Source organism: Bufo gargarizans, chromosome 3, assembly GCF_014858855.1.
Source record: "Bufo gargarizans isolate SCDJY-AF-19 chromosome 3, ASM1485885v1, whole genome shotgun sequence".
In the NCBI taxonomy this organism is placed as follows: domain Eukaryota; kingdom Metazoa; phylum Chordata; class Amphibia; order Anura; family Bufonidae; genus Bufo; species Bufo gargarizans.
In genome coordinates, this window is record NC_058082.1 from 364475543 (window position 1) to 364500898 (window position 25356).

Below are 25356 nucleotides of genomic sequence, written 5' to 3' on the forward strand. Positions count from 1 at the left end.
TCATATAGTTTACTGTGAATAGGTAACCTTAGAAATCAGTATAATGCATATGTATAGTTTCTAGAAGTACATGGGAAATGCCACTAATGGGCATAAAGCAAATAAAAATATCAGTGTGTGATCAACCTGTGATAACCCTCTGCTCTTTTTATGCGTCAGTCATGTGGGCAGTCCTACTCAATGATTGACAGCCTTCCCTGTATGCTTAGTCATGCACAGGTAGCTGTCAATCAACGAGTGGCCCCACCCACATGACGTCAGTGCAGAAAACAGCAGTGTTTGCTAAATCTTTACCCACAAAACTATTAGTGTTATACTCTTAGAGGGACATCAAAGAGCATGGCTAAGGCTTGTGACAGAATGCTTCAGGAAATGTTGAGCTAGTGCATACGCCATAACTTGGAAGGAGACTACAGAGAGCAAGGTGACTTCTAAACAACTAGTTGTGGATGTAGTTGGCATTGTATGTGACTGTCACATAACTGCCATAAGCATGCTTGGCTATTTCCAGAGCTCTTATAGCAGTCAATAGAGATTGCTGCATGGCCAAGTCTGGCCACTCCTGCTCATTAGATAGGTGTGGGGCCAAGATGTGGCATATCCTGGAAAGTCTGTTGTCCACGTTGGACATGTCTTGTTTCTTTTTCCACTGTGGTTTAGAAAATGGAGGGTGACATGTGGTCTCTGTGGGAGACAAGGCCACTCTTCCTATGACTGGTGTCTTGCCTTGCACTGCCCGTCACATACTGTATTGCAGCTCCTCTCCTGATGTGGGGTGCACTGTCTACAGATTTGGCTTTTCGTATGTCTGCACACAGGCTGACTTTATATGAATTTGCTTGTGCACAAAGCCCAAATTTACTGTTTTAAGGGTTTGACACCACCTGGCCTACAGCAATCTGTAACGCTTACGTTTTACACATGGCTTTAAAAAAAAAAAAAAGTAAAATGCAGTTTTTGTTATTTTTTTTATTTTTTGGAGCCAAAACCTGTATATTTACCCAACCTTTTAAATCCACTGCATGAAAAATTCTGCGTGTGTGTAAAAGTAGATTCCCACAGGTTTTTTGTGTGAAGTTTTTCAGTGTTTTTTTTTTTATTTTTTATTTAAATTTTCCAGAATTTTCTGTCTGCTTTAGGGTCCATTCACACGTTCGTAGTGCTTTGCGGATCTGCAATACACCCGGCCGGCACCCTCATAGCAATGGCTATTCTTGTCCTCAATTGCGGACGAGAATAGGACAAGCTCTATTTTTTTTCCGGAGCCGCAGACCGGACGATCGGCGGCGCACCCCGGAAATGCAGATGCGGACAGCACACTGTGTTCTGTCCGCATCCATTCCGTCCCCATAGAGAATGAATGGGTCTGCACCCGTTCCACACAATAGCGGAACGGATGCGGACCAAAATTGCGGACGCGTGAATGGAGCCTTAGTGGTAAAAAAAAAAAAAACTCCAAAGCAAATTTATTTTATGAAGGACACCTAAGGGTATGGTCACATGTTCATGTGTTTGTTTTTATTTATTTTTTATTTTAGAGTGGATTTAAAAAAGAAGTCTCATCTGTGTTTATGGGTACGACCACATGTCTCACAGAAAAATCGAGTGACACAAAAATGTGTGGCTTGTCTGCAAATGTTATAGAACTGTGATTTGGCTATGAAAACACAGCCAAGTTGTACTTAAAGTCAATGGTCTTGTGTGCAATGCAAAATATGACATGGATTTTTTGTGACTGTTGCAGCAGCAAAAGTACATGAAATGTCGTACGACGCGTTGCTTCAAACTGTACCAAAAAACCTGTGTGGCCATGCTCTAAGGCAGTGATGGCTAACCTTGGCACTCCAGCTGTGGTGAAACTATAACTCCCAGCATGCTTCATTTATTTCTATAGAGTTCTGAGAGCAGCCAAGCAAGGGGGGGCATCTTGGGAGTTGTAGTTTTACCACAGCTGGAGTGCCAAGGTTAGCCATCGCTGATCTAAGGCTAGGGTATATTCACACCGAAATCAGCTTCTGGATTCCTGCTTTTTTATTATTTTAATGCAGTTTTTATTTTGATGTAACAGTTTATAAGGCTGAAAAAAATAATTTTTTCCCGCACAAGAATCGCTCAAAAAAACCTGCGTAGACAGCAACGTGTGACGGTAGTGTATGGTACGGCCACACGGTTAGGTTTCCTGATGCAGTTTTAGAAAACAAAGCCAGGAATGAATTCAAGAAAGTTGAATCTAATTTCTCTCTTGTTATGATCCACTCTTGAGTTTCAAAAACTGCATCTGGAAACCTGACCATGTGGCCGTGCCCTAAAGGTCAATTCTTTTTGAAGGGCTGCACCATTTTCTATGTATGCAGGTCATTTCAACATCAAGATCTTATATAATTTTACCTACCTCCATGAACCCCTTATGGGACAGTGAGAATGACTTAGCTCAGAATTTATGGCTACTAACCAGAACTGAGCCGTTTATTGTCTTTAACATAGCCAAAACGGATCTGTCTTGAACACCATTGAAAGTCAATGGAGGACGGATCCGTTTTCTGTTGTGCCAGATTGTGTCATAGTAAAAAAAACGGATCTTTCCCCATTGACTTAGGCCTCTTTCCCACTGGCGTGTGCGCCCCGTTGCTGTATTGCGAATCCGCAATACACAGGCGCCGTTCTGTGGGCATTCTGCATCACGGATGCGGACCCGTTCACTTCAATGGGTCCGCAAATCCAGAGATGCAGAATGGTGTGGAACGGAACAGAACACTACGAAAGCACTACGGAGTGAATGGGTCCACGATCCGCTGCGGTTGCCCCACGGTCTGTGGTCGTGCATTGCCGCCCGCATTTTGCGGGCCGCAGCACGACCACGGGGCTCACGCGCCAGTGGGAAAGAGGCCTAACATTGTGTGTCAGAATGGATCCGTTTGGCTCAGTTTCATCAGATGGACATCAAAACGCTGCAGGCAGAGTTTCGATGTCCGCCTCTAAAGCGGAACGGAGGCAAACTGATGCATTCTGAGCGGATCCTTTTCCATTCAGAATGCATTAGGGCCAAACTGATCCATTTTGGACCGCTTGTGAGAGCCCTGAACGGATCTCACAAACGAAAAGCCAAAACACCAGTGTGAAAGTAGCCTAAGCCTTGTGATCTGTTATTCCAGTCACCGTTTGTACCTCCTTTTTTTTTTTTTTTTTTTTTTTTTTTTTTTTTTTTTTTTGTCACCACAATGCTGCCGATGTTGGAAAATGTAATTTATGGCACAGATGTACTCGGTATCATGGGGATAACCGCTACAAACTGCTACAGTGTGGAAACATTACTGCAACAGCAAAAAAAGTAATCATGCCCCGTGGAACTTTGGCTTTCAAAAGTCAGTGACTTTTTGGGCTTCTCTGTACAAACGTTTGCGACATTTGCGTTTTTCCACCACTCGCTCCAGTTTTGAAAAGTGGGGGTGTTTAGCTTTGGTAATTAGTTTCACTCCAGATTTATCACTGTGGATGGCGGAAATAAACTGAGGTGGCGTTTCTAGACAAGTGTTTGGTTTAGGAATGTGCCAAATTTAACAGACAACGTGCGACATTTGAGAAATTTAGTGCAAAGTACTCCAATGTAGACTCAAGCAAAAACTAATTTTATTATTAAAACACCATTCATTCCTTGGCACTATACATATGAAAAGGGGTGCACATGCAGACAAATGCAATAAGGAGAGGGCCCTGCCCGCCAGAGCTTACAATCTACAAGATAAATTGCGAGATTATCCTCCTGCTCTTAAAACTATGTCTTGTAGGGAATTGTCCAGGATTCTTTTTACTTCTCTCCGTCTCTCTCTCCTTAAAGAACACCCTGAATTGTCTTTGTAAATGTATTCCACATGAAATTGCAGTTGTGGAGCATTTTTTCCTATAACTCTGTTCTGCCATTCATCTTTTATTCCTGCTAGAAGTTTTGCAATAATGGGTCAACTGGGTGTTACCAGGGTGTGTCCTATAAGTGCAGGCAGAGTCACCCCCCTCCCCCAACAGATAATACCCAGGTGGACCTTATTCATAAACCTGTGGCAGGAATAATATAGTTATATGCTGTTACCAAACAGTGACAGTATGGTGATTTTCTGTAATGGGCAGATGCACTGGCACGCTATAAACATAAAATATCCGCCTGAATATTAACATGAGCAGTAAGTTGGCAAATGACGTCAGGCACCAGCGTGTGACATCCAGCTGTATGTTGAGAGAGGGCTAAGACTGCACACGTCTAATGAGCAGGTAGATTATTTTGTTTTCGTCAGGGAATAGCAGCCGGGCTGTAGTGTGGACCTCCTGCTAGCTTCCACCTTGACTCATCTCTGGATTCAAAGCAACATTGAATTGCTCCTTAAATAGCCCAGCTTTCAGCCGGTCATTACTTACCAGGCAACTGGACTGTCCTTTTTCACTCTACTGGCCTTGGTAACAGTCCTATCACCTCTGCATGTTTTCTTGGCTTAACCCTCCCCAGCCCCCAGTAAGATCACTGAGGGCATATGGTGTGGAATTTAAATCCCCATTGGGAGCTATGCAGCATGACCCTTCCTGGCCATCGTGCTTTAGCAAGCACTGCAGTATAACCCATGCCGCGCCACATAGATCCGTGTAGTGTGTCAGCGCCTGCTCCCCCTCCTCCCTGTTTCCCTCCTGTGTGCCTGTGTGGTTATTCCTGGTCTGTCTCAGATGTTGGAAAGAGGTGATAATGTCTTGGCGGATCTGTCTCCCTCCCTCTGCTCTTCCTCTCCCACACTACCCCCTTCCCAAACCTCTCTGCCACCCCCCCTCTCCGCTCTGTTTATTCTCTCCTGTCTGTGTCTTGAATTCCACCCCCAAGCTCCCCTGTTTTTCATCTTCTCACTTATTTCTCTCACCCTTCTCTCCTTCTTTAATCTCTCCCAAGTATATTTTGTTCACGGTGTCTTTTTATCTCTTTCCTAACCTCCTTTATACTTTTATCCCCTCACTTTTGCGCTTTCTCCTAGCCTATTCATGTTTTCCAATTTATTTTGTCCTTTTCGCCAGTCCTATAACTCCCCTTTCTCTGTCTACGCCTTTTCGGCATCCTCTCCCCTCCCTCCCTTCCTCTCTCTGGACATTGCTTCACATATGTTTGAGAAGACAGTATCCTCTCTGCTCCCCCCTCTCCCCAGGGCTGGAGGCCTGGAATCCCAGCTCTGCCCTCTTCTGCTCCAGGCCGGATTAGATGGGGGTGGCGTGATGGCCATGTGGTGTTAGGGCAGAAGAACAAGCAGGGTGTGAGATTACAGAGGCTTGTTTATCCCTTCCCTGACCAGTTTCCAGCTTTTAAGTCTCCTGCTACCCCTGTCTCTAGCGGGAGCAGATAAAAACTGATGAGAAGTCCTCATTATGTTGATGTATCTCTGCCTGGCATGCTGTGGAGAGGTGTGTGGCGCTGCCAGGTGAGACACTGTGCAGGATTTATAACCTGCGATTGCTGGGAGAGTGAGGACATAGTGCAGGTGAGGCAGGAATTCTGCAGGGACAATGATGGTATTTTCCAGCTGTAGTATGTGTTCTGTGGCTGTATGGCCGAGGGCATTCTCCTCTCTCCTCCCTCTCTCCTTGGCCTTATCTTCCTGCCTCCTAATCTCTTTCCCTCTGTCTCTCTCCCTCTTGGCTCTCCATAATTACAGGGTGGAACAGATGTCCCTGGATCTGTTTCAGATCCAACATCCATTAGAATAACCTTCAGCACCATGCCTGGAGGGAGGCCCTTGTTCTTGGTGCAGTATATACCGGTACTGAGCACATTACCCAGCTTCATTATACATTTTATGTTCCTTATCCCAGTGAAAAGAGAATGCTGCCTAGTGCTACATTTCTACCGGGGTGATATTCTGCTACAGGGTGCAAGTAAAGGAGCCTACAAGAGTTCCATGCATGCAGCTAACCCTAGAAACGTCATTCTTCCCCTGAAAATGCGACCTCAATCCTCTCCCTTCGGGCTCATGCACACAAACGTATTTTTAGTCCGCATCCGATCCACATTCTTTTGCAGGTCGGATGTAGACCCACTCACTTAAAAAAAAAAAAAAAGAAAATGTCTGATTCTAGTCCATTTTGCAGGGTAGGATAGGACCGCTTTATAGAGGGCATAACACGCACGCAGCCGGTATCTGTGTTTTGCAGACTGTAAAAACGGAAATGGCCGTGTGCATGAGCCCTGAATGGATGACCACACTTTTTTGTTCTTTCAATTAAGGCTACTTTCACACTCGCGTTTGGTGAGGATCAGTCTTGTATCTGCAAAGACTGATCCACACCAATAATGCAAATGCTTGTATCTGTTCATAACAGATCCGTTTGCATTATTCATAAAAGAAAGTCTAAGTCAAAACGGATCAGTCTCGACTTACATTGAAAGTCAATGGGGGATGGATCCATTTTCAACTGCACCATATTGTCAGTGAAAAATTGATCCATCCCCATTGACTTACATTGTAAGTCAAGACGGATCCGTTTGGCTCCGCATAGTCAGACTGTCACCAAAACGCTGCAAGCTTCATTTTAGTGACGGTCTAAAAAACGCAATGGAGACCAAACGCAGCCAAATTGATGCATTCTAAACGGATCCTTATCCATTCAGAATGCATTGGGGCTGAACTGATCCGTTTTGGGCCGCTTGTGAGAGCCCTGAAACGGATCTCACAAGTGGACCTAGAAACGCCAGTGTGAAAGTAGCCTAATATAAAAAAAAAAGTTTGCAAGGGGGATTTTTTATTTTTTTTTCCCCAAGGAGGGCCTTCTAAATATTGCTATTGAAACTGCATATTGAAAATATCACAATTTGCTTCCCGTCTGACGCTGATGTGGCTGCATCTGATGTCTTCATTGCTAATATTTGTTAATATTAATTGCTGTACCGGCACAACAGGCCTGTCCTGTATTTCAGCCATCCTACCCAGGGGAAGTTGCACAAATATATGGCATGCAACCATTTGGCATTATATACAGTTCTGTGTTACAATACAAACAGCTTGGGTAGCATGACCCACATATAGATACCTGATGTATACTTCCCCATCATCCTCGTGGACTGAAGCAAGCATCTGGCGTATCCACCTGAAGAGCTGAGCAGCAACATGAGTTTTCTCTTCATTTTTCTGCACTGGAGAAAGGAAAGCTGTAATGGGACTGGTTAGTACGAGCCACACACATACTTTGGGGGGTCATTTGCGACCATTTTTATGCCAATTTGTGATGTAAAAATGTTGCACAGTCCCATTTTTTGCAACTTATTTGCACACCCGTGCGACAATATTTTATGGCGCCAGGGTTTTTGCACTGCGTTAAGCACATAAGAGTGATGAAGGTGTGGCAGGGGCATGCCGGGGCCTGCAACTTCGCCACCGGCAAATTTATTAGCATTTACTTATGCCTGGGAACTAGCATAAATGTTGGCGAAAAAGTACTCCAAGTGGCTGGTCTAGTTTTTCCACCTGGAGCATGGTCTGTTGAAGGTGCCCCTAATTTATGACAAGGGGCACACTCCTTTTAATAAATTGGGCACATCTTCCGGCTGCAAAGCGCAGGGCAAAAGTGGAGATATAGACCGGCGTCAATGACCCGCTCTTGCTGCACAGGTTTTTGAGCAGGAGTGTGGAGTGGTTCCATTTTTATGGTGTTAAACTGTTCATTACCTTATCAGGTATCACCACAGAACTCGGGTCAGGCTACTTTCACACTCGCGATTAGTCCGGATCTGTCATGGATCTGCACAAACTCATCCGTTCAGATAATACAACCACATGCATCCGTTCAGAACGGATCCGTTTGTATTATCGAAAGTCAATGAAGGACGGATCCGTTTTCTATTGTGCCAGATTGTCATAGAAAACGGATCCGTCCGCATTGACTTACATTGTGTGTCAGAACGTTTGGCTCAGTTTCGTCAGACGGATGTGTGAATGGACCCTAACTGCTTTCGTCCAAAACACAGCGCCAAGCCTTGTCCAGTAGTAGTGTGTGGTATTGCAGCCCGATGCCATTGACTTCTGAGCTCTTATCTTGTATGCACAACATTTTCATAACCTATTTATAAGGCACAAAAACTTTCGTGTTTTAGTATGAAGCAATGTCCGTTCCCCAGTCTCAAGTCTCTGTGGCTATGTTCACACAGTGCAATCAACTTGTGGCAAATAACGCAGTATGACTTTACTGTGTGAATGCAGCCTTCACATCCACTGGATCAGACCACCTAGTGGTCGCAGCAGGCTATTGAGATTTGCAGACAGAAAATCAGCAGAATTTTCCAGCAGTAGCAAAGTGGTTAAAAAAGAGATAAAAAAAAATAACTCATCCATGCACTGTGGTGAAAAATGTGCATACGATTTAGGGTCCATTTACACGTCCATGTGTTTTGCGGATCGATGGATCCGCAAAACACGAACATCGGCGATGTGCGTTCCGCATTTTGCGGACCGCACATGGCCGGCACTTAATAGAAAATGCCTAATCTTGTTCGCAATTGCGGGCAAGAATAGGACATGTTCTATTTTTATTTTATTTATTATTTTTTTCAGGATTAAAATTGCGGACCTGGAAGTGCAGATCCACAATTCCGGATCCGGGCAGCACATTGTGCGTCCCCATAGAAATGAATGGGTCCGCAATTCCATTCCGCAAAATGCGGAACAGAATTGCGGACGTGTGAATGGACCCTTAACATGTGGTGTGGATTCTAAATCTGCAGCATTTTGCTAATTTGTCATGAATTTTCCCTTTGTAGCGCACAGGGTGAATCTGTATCAGATATGTAACAAGGTTCCATATTCTAATTTTGCTGCAAGTCCCTTAACAGAATTTTGTGTGAACGCAGCCTTACAGTTCCACAAGCAGTCTCCATTCAGTGGACCGTGTGTACAAAGATCACTGTGTCTCTTGGCAGCATTTGTCATTGAGACAAACCTGACCAGGCGCAAATACATTTTCAGTATAATGTATTTTTTCATATTCTTCAACACATTAAATGGAGCTATGATGACTTTTGTTACAAATAAGGCCTCTTTCACACTTGCGTTGTCCGGATCCGGTGTGTACTCCACTTGCCCGAATTACACGCCGGATCCGGAAAAACGCAAGTGAACTGAAAGCATTTGAAGACGGATCCGTCTTCAAAATGCATTCAGTGTTACTATGGCAGCCAGGACACTATTAAAGTCCTGGTTGCCATAGTAGTAGTGGGGAGCGGTATACTTACAGTCCGTGCGGCTCCCAGGGCGCTCCAGAATGACGTCAGAGCGCCCCATGCGCATGGATGACGTGCCATGTGATCACGTCATCCATGCGCGTGGGGCGCCCTGACGTCACTCTGGAGCGCCCCGGGAGCCGCACGGACGGTAAGTATACTGCTCCCCGCTCCCCACTGCACTTTACCATGGCAAACAGGACTTTAGCGTCCCGGCAGCCATGGTAACCATTCAGAAAAAGCTAAACGTCGGATCCGGCAATGCGCCGAAACGACGTTTAGCTTAAGGTTGGATCCGGATTAATACCTTTCAATGGGCATCCATTCCGGATCCGGCCTTGCGGCAAGTCTTCAGGATTTTTGGCCGGAGCAAAAAGCGCAGCATGCTGCGGTATTTTCTCCGGCCAAAAAACGTTCTGGTCCGGAACTGAAGACATCCTGATGCATCCTGAACGGATTTCTCTCCATTCAGAATGCATTAGGATAAAACTGATCAGGATTCTTCCAGCATAGAGCCCCGACGACGGAACTCTATGCCGGAAGAACGCAGGTGTGAAAGAGCCCTTAGTTAGTGTGTGTATAATATTTTATTTGTTTTTGCTATTTGTGAGTTGCATGCGCCACAGAGAGTTTAGGTTAATGTCTGTCCCTATACCCCAGGCCTGCTAATGCTGTATAGAGGGATTCTTGGAGAGCCCTATGTCCGGTCAGTATGGTTTAGATTGTGGAGAACAGAAACAAAATTTGGCTTTTCCATTTGAACATAGACCATTTTGAAGTGTCAGGTACAATGCCAAATTTCAGGAAATCCTGGGCACAACTGCCTGAGGACTTAAAGTCAATAGGTTTCTGGATCCTTCAGTGTTAGTGATTCCACTACTTACTACGTGTGTTCCAGGAGGTTGTGGATCTTTCAAGTAAAAAATTCTACTTTTTGTGAGTATAGAGTGAGCAGCGTTAGACAGGGTGTTTGGAAATGTGTCCTGCAAACTATATGGCAAGAATCTTAGTCCCATGCAACAAGCATTATGTCTGTGATGAGAACAGGTACTGGGAAATTGGATCGCACTCGGACCGATTAGAGTGCAAGCTAAAATCATCTACAAGATGAATTTGGACTTGGCTAAGGCGCCAGTCTGCCTGGGTCTAGTTGATCTGTTTTATATGTTCTCATCTTCTTTGTTCTTGACAAACCGATGTTATTTTAATTGTACCAATTGTCCTCTATCTCTCCACTTTGTATTTTGCTGGTTCAGACAGGAGAGGAAATTTTAGCTTTTCCTTTTCCCTTTTTTCCACCTAGACTAGGTTATTGCACAAGCCAAGAGCTTCAGATAAAACCAACTATACGTTATCGCTGGTCATGAATGTTACAAGATATTGTACCATCCAGTATTTTTGTATGCCATCTCGATGGGGCTGGCCTGCAGTATGTTTTCTAAGCGCTACACAGTGTATGGAGCTGTGCTAGCTTAATAAGGGCTGTTTCACACGAGCGGATGCCGTGCGTGGCATCCGCTACGTGAAAGAGTGCCAAGACCCGATGCAGACTGCAGAGGCACGGAGCAGTAACATGACTGTTAATGCTCCGTGCCTCTCTGTGATCTCTTTACTACGAAATCACAGTTGTCACTGTGATTTCGTAGTAAAGAGATCACAGAGAGGCACGGAGCATTAACAGTCATGTTACTGGTCCGTGCCTCTGCAGTCTGCATCGGGTCTTGGCACTCTTTCACGAAGCAGATGCCACGCACGGCATCCACTTGTGTGAAAGAGCCCTATGGGTACTTTCACACTAGTGCCGTTAGAATCCGGCAACGGAACTGCCTGCCGGGCGATCCATATACAAATGGAAAGCTCTTTTAGACGGATCCGGCATTAGGTGAAATACTGGATCCGTATCATCTGGAATACCGCTATTTAAATATTTTTCAAAGATTAAAAGAAAAACCCGCTCCTCCTATGTCCCGGCGCATGCGCAGACTGGAAAACCGGATGCAGCAATTTCTGGAACACTTGGTACCGGTTCTGGCATTAATACATCTCTAGGGAAATGTAATGCCTGATCTGGCAAGTGCGGTATTGTTCTGGAATTTTGTCCTGTCAAATATCGTACAAGGGAAGGAACGGAAGACATCCTGATGCATGCTGAACAGATTGCGTTCCATTCAGAATGCATTAGGACAAAACCGATGCAGATTTCAATACCGGAAAAGAATAACGCTAGTGTAAAAGTACTCTAAGTACGCTCCGTTTTCTTACATCAATTAAGTTGGGGTGCATGGAGATGGACCCTAGCTGGTCTGATGTTGATGGTCTATGCTAATGCCTCATTCGCACATCAGTGTTTAGTCAGTGATTTTAATCAGTTATTGTGGGCCAAAACCAGGTGTGGCTCTAAACACAGAACAGGTGCGGAACTTTCCCTTATATCTTATGTCTGTGGAGGCCCCAGTCCTGGTTTTGTATCACAGTTGCTGATAGAAATCACTGACCAAACACTGATGTGTAGATGAGGCTTAAGGCTAGGTAATCAATATTTTAAGTGGGTTTCCAGTAACAAGAAGTTTCCCTAACCTGTGTTTAGGGAATAAGTGCCTTGATTGCTGGCACTGTGACTGCTGGGATCCTTGGCCATTATAAAAAACGATTGCCCCAGAGTTCCATATGAGTATGGGAGCGGTGATATGCATTTCTGACCGTCGCTTCATTCACCTCTATGGTACTGCCACAGATGGCGCAGAGTGCTGTCTCGTAGACCGAAAAGGAGTAGCAGTCATTCATGTCTACCATCAGCCCATTCTTACCAAGCATAGCGGCTGTGCTTGGACTTGCAGCCCAGACCCATTCACTTGAATCGGGCTGAGTTGTGTCTTGGCCATGTTGACTGATAAACTTGACGTCACATGGCCTAGGAACAGGCATGAACGATCACTGGAGCGTGCGGACTCTTCAGCAAGCTGATCGATAGGGGTGCAAGGAATGTGACCCCCATCAATCTGATATTGATAGCCTATCCCGCGGGATAGGTCATCAGTGTTAAACTCATGGAAAACCCCTTGAACCCCTTGTCATTTGTTCAAGGACTTCTGACAAAAACAGTGTCTTCATGTTGAGCCATTGAATATATGTCAAAAGTGCAATAGACATTAGTAAACTGCCTAATTGCAAGACTGTCTTTGTCACCCATAGCAACAAAGCAGAACTCTGCTTTCATTTCTTAAACTATTCCTCGGAATGAGCTTAGCTCTGGTTGCCACGAGCAACAAAGACAGCATTTTTAGACAGTTTTGATGAATGAGGCTCATTGTTTTCTGCATTTTGGGCTCCTGGATGTGGTTGGATACTTTTTCCATAGCGAAGTGTAGCTTCTGATGTAACCACAAATGTGGGATGAATATAGCTGCGGCGCCCAGCTGGTAGGTACAGCTTATTTCGTAGCATAATGATGAGACATGGGAGCTTGTGTACCCAGAATGCACTGCCCAAGAACAGAAGAGCAGCTCTGTTTTCTCCTATCATTGGACGCTGCCGTATCTTTTCAATCTCTCCATTTTGTATTGTGTATAATCTATGGTTTATATTTATTTTCTGCACTTATATAGCGCTACTATATTTCGCACTTCTTTACAGACATTAGCATCCAACTGTCCCCGATGGGGCTCACAATCTAAGGTCCCTATCAGTATGTCGTTAGAGTGTGGGAGGAAACCCAGGGAGAACATGCAGACTCCATGCAGATGTTGTCCTTGGTCAGATTCAAGCCTAGGACCGCAGCGCTGCAAGACACCAGTGCTTACCACTGAGCCACCGTGGGATATATGTAGTCTCTGCATTCTAAAGTTTCCCCCAAATTCATTTTTATGGCCAAAAATAGTCATTGAGGCCCCCACACTCTGGTGGGATTAACATTTTGGGAATAGGTAGATGTTTTGTTTTAACATTAGTTTTTGCAACTGTCATTTTTCTTACATACATTTACTGCAAGTGGGATCCACAATTAACTCATAAGTGACTACCGAAAATTCACACCCCCCCCCCCCCCCCCCCCTCCAGTACTTGGTCCCAGTACTTTATGCTTATGTTTTGGGCCTGATTTTGACCAGAACATGTGAAAAAGCACAAAATCTAAATTGCAACTATATGCCGTCTTATAACTTTTAATTGCTTAACATATGTTCACACATGGCATAAGAACTGGTGCCTAAATGAAGGGTACAGTCACATGACCGTACGTGTTTTGCAGATCCACAAAATACAGGTACTTGCAGTGTGCATTCTGCATACCTTAAAGGGGTTGTCTCACGTCAGTAAGTGGCATTTATCTTGTAGAGAAAGTTAATACAAGTCATTCATTTTTCAGTCACATTATATACTGCTCGTTTCCATGGTTATGACCACCCTGCAGTCCAGCAGCAGTGGTAGTGCTTGCACATTATAGGAAAAAAGCGCCAGCGATTTCCATCTACCCCCCCCCCCCCCCATAGTTTGCAAGCATGACCACCACTGATGGATTGCAGGGTGGTCTGTAACCATGGAAACGAGCCGTGTACAATGTGATGGAAAAATTAATCCAGCCTGCAAAAGAAGCAATATGGATAATAATACATTAGAAAGTGCCTTGTATTAACTTTCTCTTCATGAGAAATGCCACTTACTGAAGTGAGACAGCCCTATCCTTGTCCATAATGTGGACAATAATAGGACATGAGCCCTACAGCAGAGGACGGAGGCAGAAGCACAGCTCTGTCCATGGTGTAGTGGCCATGCCGGGTTACTGCAGCTCAGCTCCCATTCTACTGAACAGATGACTGGTGTTGGACCCGCACAGAGCTGATATTCATTAATTTAATAAATATCTAGAACCCGGACAACCCCATTAATATAAAATGGGTTATGTTTATGGCTAGGCTCGGTGCTCCTAAAGTCCACTAGTGTTATTTTTTAATATTTTGTTTTTGCTTCTTTAAGATTAGTACATCTGAAACTGCCATAGCAGCTACTAATGGGAACGGTTTGTGAACCAGTATACAGGAGGGCCCCAGTGCTCACCAGTGCAGAGACAGGATGTGGTACTGCAGCATCCTGACATTACTACGTAGTAGTGATGTTATCAAGGCGCTGACCGCTTGCCGTGAACACAAGTGACGGCAGTAGACAAGTGGTTAATATTAATGTGCCGTGTTTTCGATACCTAAAGCACATATAAAGAGGATGAAAGTGTAACCATGCCTGAATACGGTAGAGTAAATTGCATTGTTCCCATTCGTTTTTGGAATGTGCACATACAAGCTGCTATTGTAATTTCATATTCATGGTTGTCCTGCTGTTCATGTAAGCTTGAAGTTTGTGCAAATAGAACAGTGCATGGTAACTTATTTCCATCATGCTTTCCGACAAGACTGGATACAGTGCAAGCAGCTCCCCAATTTGTGTTTTTGTAAGTGGTTGACCTGTTACTGAGCCAACGGTAATAACCCTTAATGATCTGATCAGTGCTCTGTCTATACCTGACTACAAGGCCTGTAGGGGAAGAAAATGTTTTTGACCTATATACTAAGAATTGCAGAATCCACTTTTTGAATAGGTTGTCCTGGACATTAAAAAAGTGTCAGGACTATGCTAGAGTAACAGTATTTGGGTACACTCACTGACTGTCTCTGCTGTCGTACAGTGGTTGAGTGCGGGTAGTTGTGACGTCATCAATGCAGGACAGCGGCGGCAGATTTTCCAGATGAGTATTAGTTATTTAAATTCCCTTATTTCTGCCACAACCCCTTTAACACCATTTTACAGTATGACATTAGTGACAGTTAATTACAGAATAAATATAACCGTATAATAATCCCATTTTATGATATCATTTCTCAATCAATTCTTCATGGATTTCAGGATCTCTGCTTTCAGTCATTTATTGGAATCGTCTGTTTCTTCCAGTAGATAACAATCTGTCCTGGTGATGTGATGGACATGCGTTGCAGGATTGGTTATAGTATGGTTGTCATGGTAGGGCCAGCCAGGAGATGTTAGAGTTGTGGCTGAGGTGCAGGTTGTTTTTCTGTTATTCATTAAAAATTGATTGTTAATAGATTAGCTGGGATGTGCTGGGGCACATGTTTGGCCGGGGTCACACATCACGGAAAAATCTGTTGTGATTTTTGTTGCTTATTACATATATTTTTGATGCAGAATTCATCCTTTCCTTCAGAAGCGAGAAATCCTCTGCATAAATGGACATGGTTTGGATTTTAAATTCTCAATACCGCAGCTTTTGTGCTGTTTTTTTTTTGTTTTTATGTACTGTGTGGATCAGAATTCTGAAATTCTTGTCCACTTTGCTGGTGCTGTACAACGCTATCGATTTGCCCCCCGAAGATCCACAATGGCAAATCTCTAGGTATTCTGTCATGTGTGACCCCCTGCCATTTACCTATACCAGGAAGCTGTGGAAGTGCTTGGTCATTTCTGTGACACTATAGAGCAGGCATGTCCAAACTGCGGCCCTCCAGCTGTTGCAAAACTACAACTCCCAGCATGCCTGGATAGCTTACAGCTATTAGGGCATGCTGGGAGTTGTAGTTTTGCAACAGCTGGAGGGCCGCAGTTTGGACATGCCTGCTATAGAGTTTAAAGGGAATCTGTCACCAGTTTTATGGGGTCCTAACTAAGAGCAGCATAAACTAGTGGCAGGTCTCCTTAAACAGCTCCAGCGCGTGCCAAACGAGTCCTGATATTCATAAGCGCCTGTATCTCCCCGCCCACCAGCTGCTGATTCTTATGGAAAAAAAACTGTCAATCAGCGGCTGGGGGGGCGGGGAGAGCAAGCAGTTCATGAATATGGGGACTCCTTGGCACGCGCTGGAGCTGTTAGAACCTAGCAGCATAAAACTGCTGCCAGATTCCATTTAAATGGAACTTCAAGGCACATGCTCGATGACTGCTCCATTCAGGCTCCTCCTCAAGGAAGCTGTGCCTATAGATAGCCCAACTATCAAATATTTAATACCCTAATTGTTGGGACCGGTAGGTATGTTCATGCTTGACAGACTTGCCGCCATGGGCAGAAAAACCAAAACACATTACAGCAGTGAGTGGATAAAATTGTTTAAAAAAAAATAATATATCATTCACACTCTTCAGAAAAAAAAGCAGCAGCAGGATTTTTAATCTTCAGAATGACAATTTATGCAGCGGATTTTCACCCTTGTAAGGCCTCATGCACGCAAACATTGTTTTGGTCCGCAGCTGAACCACAGTTTTTGCGGCTCAGATGCGGACCCATTCACTTCATGCGGGCAGGCAAAAGATGCGGACAGCACTCTATTTGCTGTCCGCATCCATTGCTCCGTTCCCTGGTCCGCAAAAATAAAATAAAAATGTTCTATTGTCCGTTTTGTGGACAAGAATAGGCAGTTATAGGCATTTTTGAACGCAAAACACACAACGGACGTGTGCATGTAGCCTAACGCAAAGGGTGCCTTCTGCAGCAAATGCTCAAATCCACATGTGACACTTAGATTTTTCCGCAGGTTTGAGGCTGAACCCCCCGTGGTAATACCCTTATATGCATTCCAGTACCCATCTCTAATTGAATTAGTATATGTTTGGTAAATGTTGAATCATGTAAATCTGATTTCTGTTGCTCTTGTACCAAAGTAATGAGGAATGTGGTAGCAGTATTCTTTAGTATTTTATGTCCATGCTCTCCTAGATACATTTCCATGTGTGCAGTCTTCCTCTTCAGCACACGCTAGAAAGATGTCTTGCTGGATGAGGCTTAAAGACGCATCATTTTGAAGTAATTGATCCCTATGTGAAAACGTATGATTCATTTGTACAAGCTGAAGCTCGTCCATGTAGCACTCAAATGTACGCACACGATTGTTGGCAATGCCTCAGAGAAATCTCAAGCATACTTGGCCACTAGGGTTGTGTGGTCCTATCTGAAAGTAAAGAAATGTACAACCATGATGGCAGAAAAGGGCCACATGGTCTATGTAGCCCTCCCTCACCAAGGCTCAGAAAACAGAAGCCCGAGTGTATTTATCCGTTTGCCTTCACTGTCAAAATACCTTTTTTTTTTTTTTTATCAATGTACGAGCAGTGGATATACTGGTTGTCCACAGTGATAGGAGTATGGTTAGGTTCCACCAGGGCATCATGTACATAACGAATAGTTCTCCTCACACCTTCCAAAAAGATAATGGGGCTCATAACCCTCTTGTGACCTTAGCATCTGCTGGTGTCTCAAAGAAATTAGGTTGTCATCCTTAGAGGGGACGTGGACTGATATACTCTCTGTAAACCTCTGCAGTGGGATAGAAAGATAACAAATTGCCAATCTTTTCCAAGGCTAATATTAATAATCTACTAAAAGAAAGTGTGGATAAATCGGTAACCCCAGGGGGTCCAGGAACATCTGCATTCAGTTTTTTTCTTGGTTGATTTGTCTAGAGACTCTGATTTGTTCCAAAAATATGCTGGAGTCAGTTGGCTTCATGTAAAAAATGTGAGTAGTGGAAGCCTCCACCAATGTCTGCTAACTGCAGTGTGAATAGGGGGCGCTATATTAATTCCAGGAAATAAATACTGTGTAATCCTGTATGTTTGTGCCCCTTTAATAGGTGGTGTAAATCGGGGTGACCACTTTAGCTGTTAAAATGCTGTAAAAGTCTGTTCTGAGAAACGTGCTTCCGTGGCTTTGTTCTCTGTATCAGCGCTCCCTGGCCAAGTCAGCTATACTGGGGCCCATCTGCTCTCTATTTAGAAAGCTCCAGCAGCATAGCCATCTCTAGCCGGCAGAGTCCGAATCACTGAACTGATTACACTGAGAGAGGTCAGACTGTGAGACCATTCACTGCAGTGTGGCAATGTGTAACCCTTTCCTGTCAGCTGGCTCATCCCAGTCGTCTTCCTGCCTCCGAAATCTGTAGAGCTTTGCATCAGAGCACCCTGCCGAGCACAGCGATGGAGTAACACTTTCCTTGCTGAGCGCTGTACCTATGGTAACCAGCACCTTGTAAGTAAGAAGACACCCCTCCCTTGTCATATGATGTCACTGTCAGCTCTGGGGATAAAGTGACCTTGTCACCTTCCAGCCAGAGACAGCTTGGAATAAAAGCTTCCTGCGCACATAATGTGTCTATAGATGTACAATGTCTGGAAAAAAATTCACTTAGCTGTGCTAGAATTGGGAAGGAAAATCAATCGTCTTTAAGAGATGCTGTCCACGCCTTGTACCGTACGGAACAACCCCCCTATATAGTGGCATGTGTATGTGATAGTATTACAGGTTGGGGTCATGTATCATTTGTGGGGCTCGAGCTGCCAAAAAATGGCGGTATCTGCAACATATCATCTTAACATTACACAACCGCTCCTAAATTTGTTGTAACTTGATTTCTAGTGCCCACCCGTCTAGTCCACTGTACATGAATACTGCGCTATAGCTGCTGTACTAATGTGTAAAGACCGTTGCTGGTATGTAAATGTGTGTATGTAGATCTCAGCCGTGACCTCTTATATTTAAGGGATCATAATGGCCTTCTCTCCATGACTGCAGATGGTAGTCACCGGTGGTCATAAAATAGCTATGCTTTGGTAATTTGTATAAGCAGTATGCGCTGAATGGAGAGTGCTTAGTCGTCTGATATCTGTTTTAGAGTTTTTCTTCCAACTTCTGGACTTCTTTAGTTAGGACCCCCTTTCCCCCACCCAATGTAAAACTTGGTGGTTTCAGGCAAATTTTGCTGCAAACATCAAGATTTATGTGTATTTACACTAGCCCGACCTGGCCAGTACTAGTGCTGAGTGTCGTTCCCGACACAACAGGTCCTTGGCACTACATGGGTTAATGGTGAGCACTCCCCGTTCAGATGTCACCGTGTCCCCACTGCTGCATGACCCACTTCCACATTTGGTATCCAGGCAACATGCTCCTGCTCCCTCTGCCCTACCACATGTAACGCCCGGTACAGCGGCATCCTGTTAGAACAGAGAGTGGCACTCAGTATCTGTACAGAAAATGCACACGCTGAGCTGTATAATGATGCTGAGTATCTGCACACCCCCTCTCTGTTTGTAGCTGTGTATTTTATCTGCCTGTCTGACAGATCCTGGATCCAGCGGGGAGCAGCTAATCTGTGCACACAGGAGGAAGCAGATAAATAAAGGATGAGAGAGACAGAGGAGACAGGACAGACAGGAGAAAGGGAGGGAAGGAAGGAGTTAGTGTGCAGGTCTTTGTAGTCGGAAAAGAAGTAGAGAGAGACATCTGCTGGGAAGAACACATTTTTCTGCATTGGCCTGAGATGCGATCACTTACCAATAACTAGTGTGGATGCTGGTTAAAAATGCCGCCATGTATGAGGAGCAGGGGCCAGTGACTGCAGACGAAACTTGTGCAGAAGGCTTAGTTCACCTGGAAAGTCCCAAAACCTTCCTGTAATGGGATGAAATCTGCAGATCAGCCGTAGGCCACTAACCTGACGGTATCACTAGAATGTTCTTCATCCTACCGTAGTGTCTTGTAGAGTAACGGTGCCCCAATACTACCATCTCCATGGTCTAATCTCACACCTATATGCTTCTGGTATTCAACCGGCCACACAATACATATTTGGGAATGGCCTCTTTGTGTTTCGGAGTAAGGCCAGAGTCTGTTGTTGCCTGATAAGTACTGTATCAGGCGGAGGGTTTCATCTTGGTCAGAGAGGTTTTAGAACGTGGTGTTGGAGCAGAAAGGGTTATACTGTCACATGCTGCTCTCAGGCAAGAAAGAGGTTGGTCAAAATGCCAAGGTCTGCAGGGCTTTCTGGCTGGAAAGGGAATGCTTTGCCAGGATGTGGTTCCCTGGCTGAGTGCTTTCTGCCTCAAAGCATTCTGGGAGGAGGGCAGCTATAATTAGTCCTGTGCCTGGAATCCAATGCCTGCTCCCTCCTCTTATCACTGCACCATCTGTCTGCCCTCTACCCTCCCCCACATACACTCAGCTGTGACACAAGCTCACTTCCTGATGTCTGACTATATAGGTATATGAGGAGAACCTCATTGCAATGTCAGCCTATGTCCAAGGTGCAGTCACGCTCAGGGCACGTTTGAGTGTATTTATATGTAGTAATGTGAGATCGTTCTCATTTAGCTCTGGTTTCCGATGACCCATCCTCTGAATCATGTGGGGACGAGGCAGAGCCCATTAGTGGTGGTTGACCTCCAAGCCAGTTTGTTGGATGGACCTCTATTCGCCCACCTTACCATGGTTTGTCCAAGTTTAATAAAAACTTGTGCAGCCCCTTATCTGCTAAAATAACAAAAGAAGCATTTTCTGCCCCTTTCCCCCTGCCGTTACCAGCTCTATGCTCTGGTCCTCCCCACCTCTGATGTCAGCTTTATGGCTTCACCTGCAATCATTGTCCTCAGCAGTGATCCCATATACTGCTGAAGCCAGTGATTGGCTGCATGGTGAACTGTGTCACCGCTGCAGTCAGGAAGATGACATTAGCGGCTGGGAGGACCAGTGCTTAGGGTTGGAAGCAGCAGTGAAGAAAAGGGGTACGTATCACTTTGCTGGGGCTGCCGGGGTAACTCGGATAGCTTCATTAGTCTTGTAAACCCCTTTTAGGACCGCCCACTGGACTCCAACACATTCAGCAGGAATGTGAATGAATAAAGACTGAGTTGTTTCCCAGGAAACTGGCAATCTCCTCAGCTCCTCCTGCCTGTGCCATGCAACATGTTGCCTTTATTGCTTTAGTACAGACTAAATAATGGTGTTTTGTATGTTCCTCTGAGGCAATCCACAATTTTTGGTGCGGTGTATAATGCTGCTTCTCTAGAGAGAAACATTGTTTTGCATGTTTGGAAGATGCTTCTAATTCGGATAGGAATGTTTCTAAATGTGTGCATATTGTTTGTGAAAGCACTGGTTTTGCAGAGGCAAAGACACCCCTGAATAGACAGGTGCTGCGAGGCCACAGGTGCACACATGCGCACATAAAGGTCCCTCAGCACATAGGAAAGGTTGGCATAGTGCCTGCAGCCAGAGAGGGCATAATTCAGTATAATGGCTTGTGGAATGTATTGTCAGATATAGAAAAACAACAAAAGAATAAGGATGAATGGCTAGGCATCTAGCGAGGCATCCTGCTCTTGTAGGCTAAGGTGAGTTATAGATGGCAGAGCGGAGGATGCGGGAGAAAGCGTGAAGCCTTGAGGAGAGGCGTGAGGAGATCATGGGATTAAGTTGAAGAGAGGAGGGGGAGAGCATGCAGCCTGGAGGTGTGAGGACTTGTGTCAGTATGTGGAGAAGAGAGACACATTATATATACACCACTCTGCTGGATACTGAGATCCAGATAACAGGAAAGAGAGAAAGGAGGAGAGAGGCAGGAGCAGAGAGACAGCAGGGGAGAGAAGAGTAGAGGAAATAGGGGGAGGGAGAAACTGGGGAATAAGGTAGAGAGGGACACGAAGGAGCTAAACAAGTCCAATGGTTGCCAAAGAAGGGTTTGGGCAAGAGAGGTATGTTCAGTGTGATCCAATGACACTGCTAAATGTTTAGGTGCCTTGTCCTTGGTGGATATACTTAATTGCACTAATGTATAGGAATAGCACCAATGGACAAAAAGTGCCACAAATGTGATGTTTTCTTTCTTTTACAGATGTCAGTGCTGCTGGCCTTGTCCCCCCTAGCCTGGAAAATGGAGATACTCCTGCCGAAAAGCGTCCTCCACATTCAAAGGAGGCCGAGAGGGGCCGCAGAGTGACTCTAGTCTGTAGACACCCTCGTTCAAGGTGAGCATATGCATGTCACCTGTAATGTAAATAGTATGTAAGCTGTAAAGCTTTGCACGGCCACGTTTTTAGATACTGCCATGGCATGTTCCCTGATCCAGAGACCTGAAATCTTTCTGCAGGAGGTTACATATAATGGCAGATTTTGCTTTCTAGGCACCAAAGATGCTTATTGATATTGTTCTCAAAAGGCCTTCAGCCTCCTGCTTAGTTTCTCAAAAAGGCACGGCAAGTTAACTTACACCTGAAGACGGCTTTAGTGGTGTATTTTTAAGTTATTTCTCTAGTAACATTGACCACCCAAGATGATGCTGATGACCTTAAACTAAAAGCAAAAGAAAGGTCTTTATTTTCTACCTTATTGTCATAATGTGATATCTAAATGCGTCAAACACTTTGGAAGGGGTTGTCCAGCCTTTAAAAAGGCATACTCCCTCTTACCCTCTACCTCCATCCTGTAGCAGGTGGGTCACTGCTACAGCCAGCGATTGAACACATTTCCTTTGTGTCAAGAGGGACCAGATAGCAGAGACCAACAGGGATCTGGAAATCAGCGGAGCATAAGCTGTGGGGGATTAGTCAAGTGAGCGTGACTCGGTCTGAAGACAAAAAATAAAAACCAGACAAGTCTCTTAATGTTTTTCTTATTTGTATGGATATAGACTTAAGAAAAACCTAAGAATCAATCAGGTAATTTATTCCTCTTAGAAGTTCCTTTCTATTGGACAGGGCAGAGAGCAGCTGCAGAAAATGGCCCTTGCAGCAGCTCTCAGGGAGGTGTGCTGCCGACAAATCAGGATTTTTGGTGCTGCATTAAAGATGCAGTCACCCAACAAACGACCAGAACTACCAACATCTTTACACAGGACTTTTCTTGGGAACATACGTTCATACAAGCATTTGTTTCTGATCATTGTCCAAATCCTTGGCCCGTGTAAAAGCGTGCTTTTTAGTTTTCTGTCTCATGGTTTTCAATCTCATTGTCCTGTTTGCATATATTTCTATTGTCTGGTTAAGACTGTCATAATTTGTGTTAATTTAAATGTTTTTTTTTTTTTTATACAGAGACCACAAGTACAGTGGGAGAAGTTCGAAGCAAGACAGGCAAGAAAGTAAGGACATTTGCATCAACCACATGATTCATTTATATGTTCCATCTGATTTACCCTAGTATTTAGTCATGATGAATTCTACAATTCATGTTGCTGCATTATGATGGTCTTAAAGAAGCCCTGTCATCACATAATGAAGTGCAATGTGCAGGCAGCATGTTGTAGATCAGGAGAAGCTGAGCAGATTTTGTATAGTTTTGTGGGAAAGGCTATTAGCCTTCAGTAAGGGTACAGAGCAGAGGGAAGGGGGTGTACCTGCCGCCGCCCCCCCCCCCCCCCCCCCAATCCCATGTTACCTCCCCTCTGTACCCTTACTGCAGACTGCTAGCAATTCATTCATAGTAGAGATAATAAAGGAACGGCACAACATGGAGCCATAAGAATAGATGCTCCTGATTTGTTATTACATGGGAAATGCATAAAGCTATTAAAACAGACATGTCAGGAGCGGTGGCGGGTCCTCTTGAAGAGCACCCTTCTCCCATGAACAGCTTTAAGTGACTGACGGCTATCTCTGTATACTTAGGCACCAGGCACGCCACCATATTTTTAGTCCATATCGCAGGGGTGGCCAACCTCTGTCTCTCCAGCTGTTGTAAAACTACAACTCCCACCATGTCCTTCTGTAGGCAGTCTTGGCATGCTGGGAGTTGTAGTTTTGCAACAGCTGGAGAGCCTCCGGTTGGCCATCCCTGCCATATCCGATCTGCATTTTTTTTGTGGATCAGATCTGGAACCATTCATTTCAATGGGGCTGCAAAAAAATGAGGCTAGCACACCATGTGCTGTCCACATCCTTATACCTGTTCCACCTTCCCACAAAATAGAACATTTGCTATTCTTGTATGTTTTGTGGGCAAGAATAAGCATTTTTAACATAGGTAGGGATGTGCGGAATGCACATGGCAGGGATCTGTATTTTGTGGATCTGCAATTTGCTAACCGAAAAAAAAACGATAGTCGTGTGCAAGGGGCCTAACGCAAAGAATGCTATTCATTGCCTCACTGCTGAGAGAACGGCATTTTTATTTATATGCAAGTGATTTAATTGCAGCATTGAGGGGCTGGCCAGAGCTCTCGGAGCACCAGCTTGTTAAACCCTTACAGCTTCAGTCCTTCCCCTGGTTTTGACAGGGCTAGACAACTCGCAACTCGTCTGGCCTGGTCATCTTGCGCCTACACCGTGTATCACAGTCTCGGCGGCTTCTCAGTGGATCTTCCGCTGTGCTCCAGGCAGTGAAGATTCCAACTGAGCAATTGCTTAATTGGAATATGCAGTGCTTGGAGAGCAGTAGGAGATCCACTGAGCCAGGAGACAGTCTCAGCTCTTGGAGTCATAATCGGGTATTTTTTATGTATCGATGTATGCCTGATTTAACATGGTTGATCATGTTGACAGATGCTCTTTTAAATGTATAAATTGCAAGTTTTGCTTAATGTTTCCACATAAAACTATATATCAATCAGCTCGGCTCCTCCTGCTCCATATCGTGCTGCCTGCAGATTGTGCTGCATTTTGTAGTGAGAGGTGTGCTTTAAATTTAGAATTAAAAGCTAGATATTACATAATTAAAGCTTTACATACCTTGATAATCTTCCTCTTATTTGGTCTTGCTGCGTGCCATACCCGGTTACATTAAGCTAGCAAAGCTTTACCTTTATTGACATGTGTTAGCTAAAGATGGAGACAACAAAGTGTTAGCGGATCTGTCACCTCCTGACAATTCTAATTCACTGCATAGTTTAATTCTTCCTGAAATGACAGTTCTGAAGGATATTTTCTTATAACTCTGTGTTGTGCCTTTCCTTTATTATTCCTCTTGGAAATGTATCGATACATTGATAACTGGGCGTTACCAGTTGAGGAAGTGTCACTAATTGAAAGGCAGAGAGTCCATACACTGGCTGACACTATCCAGCCATTGCTTGACAGTATTGGATACTGCACTGACATATTCCTTTGACAAGGGGATTTGAAACACCCACGTTTTCCATTCATATATTTCTAGGAGGGATAACGTTATCAGCACAAACAGAGTTCTCATAACATATGCTCCAGAATGGTTATATTATGAGGAATACAGGTATTTATTAAAACAGACAATATCAGAAAAGCTGACAGATCTTTAATTGATTCCTGTTTTCTTGCTGAAAGTCTGACAAATGGTGTTTTCATTCTATTAAGTAATTTTGTTAGGTTAGGAAAAAAACTATGCTTGT

General features: G+C 44.4%; 1 protein-coding gene across 2 annotated transcripts in view; it reads left to right on the forward strand.

Moving 5' to 3' along the window:
- The window catches only part of AHDC1 (AT-hook DNA binding motif containing 1), a 79962-nt gene that overhangs the window by 23242 nt on the left and 31364 nt on the right, over window positions 1–25356 (forward strand). For both annotated transcript variants that reach the window (XR_006388389.1, XM_044288027.1), the window contains exons 2-3: window positions 21892–22024; window positions 23090–23136. Coding sequence is in view for 1 of the 2 variants with exons in the window: in XM_044288027.1 (XP_044143962.1) it covers window positions 21892–22024; window positions 23090–23136 (180 nt within the window). In the remaining variant the exon portion in view is untranslated. The remainder of the gene's footprint in view (window positions 1–21891; window positions 22025–23089; window positions 23137–25356) is intronic.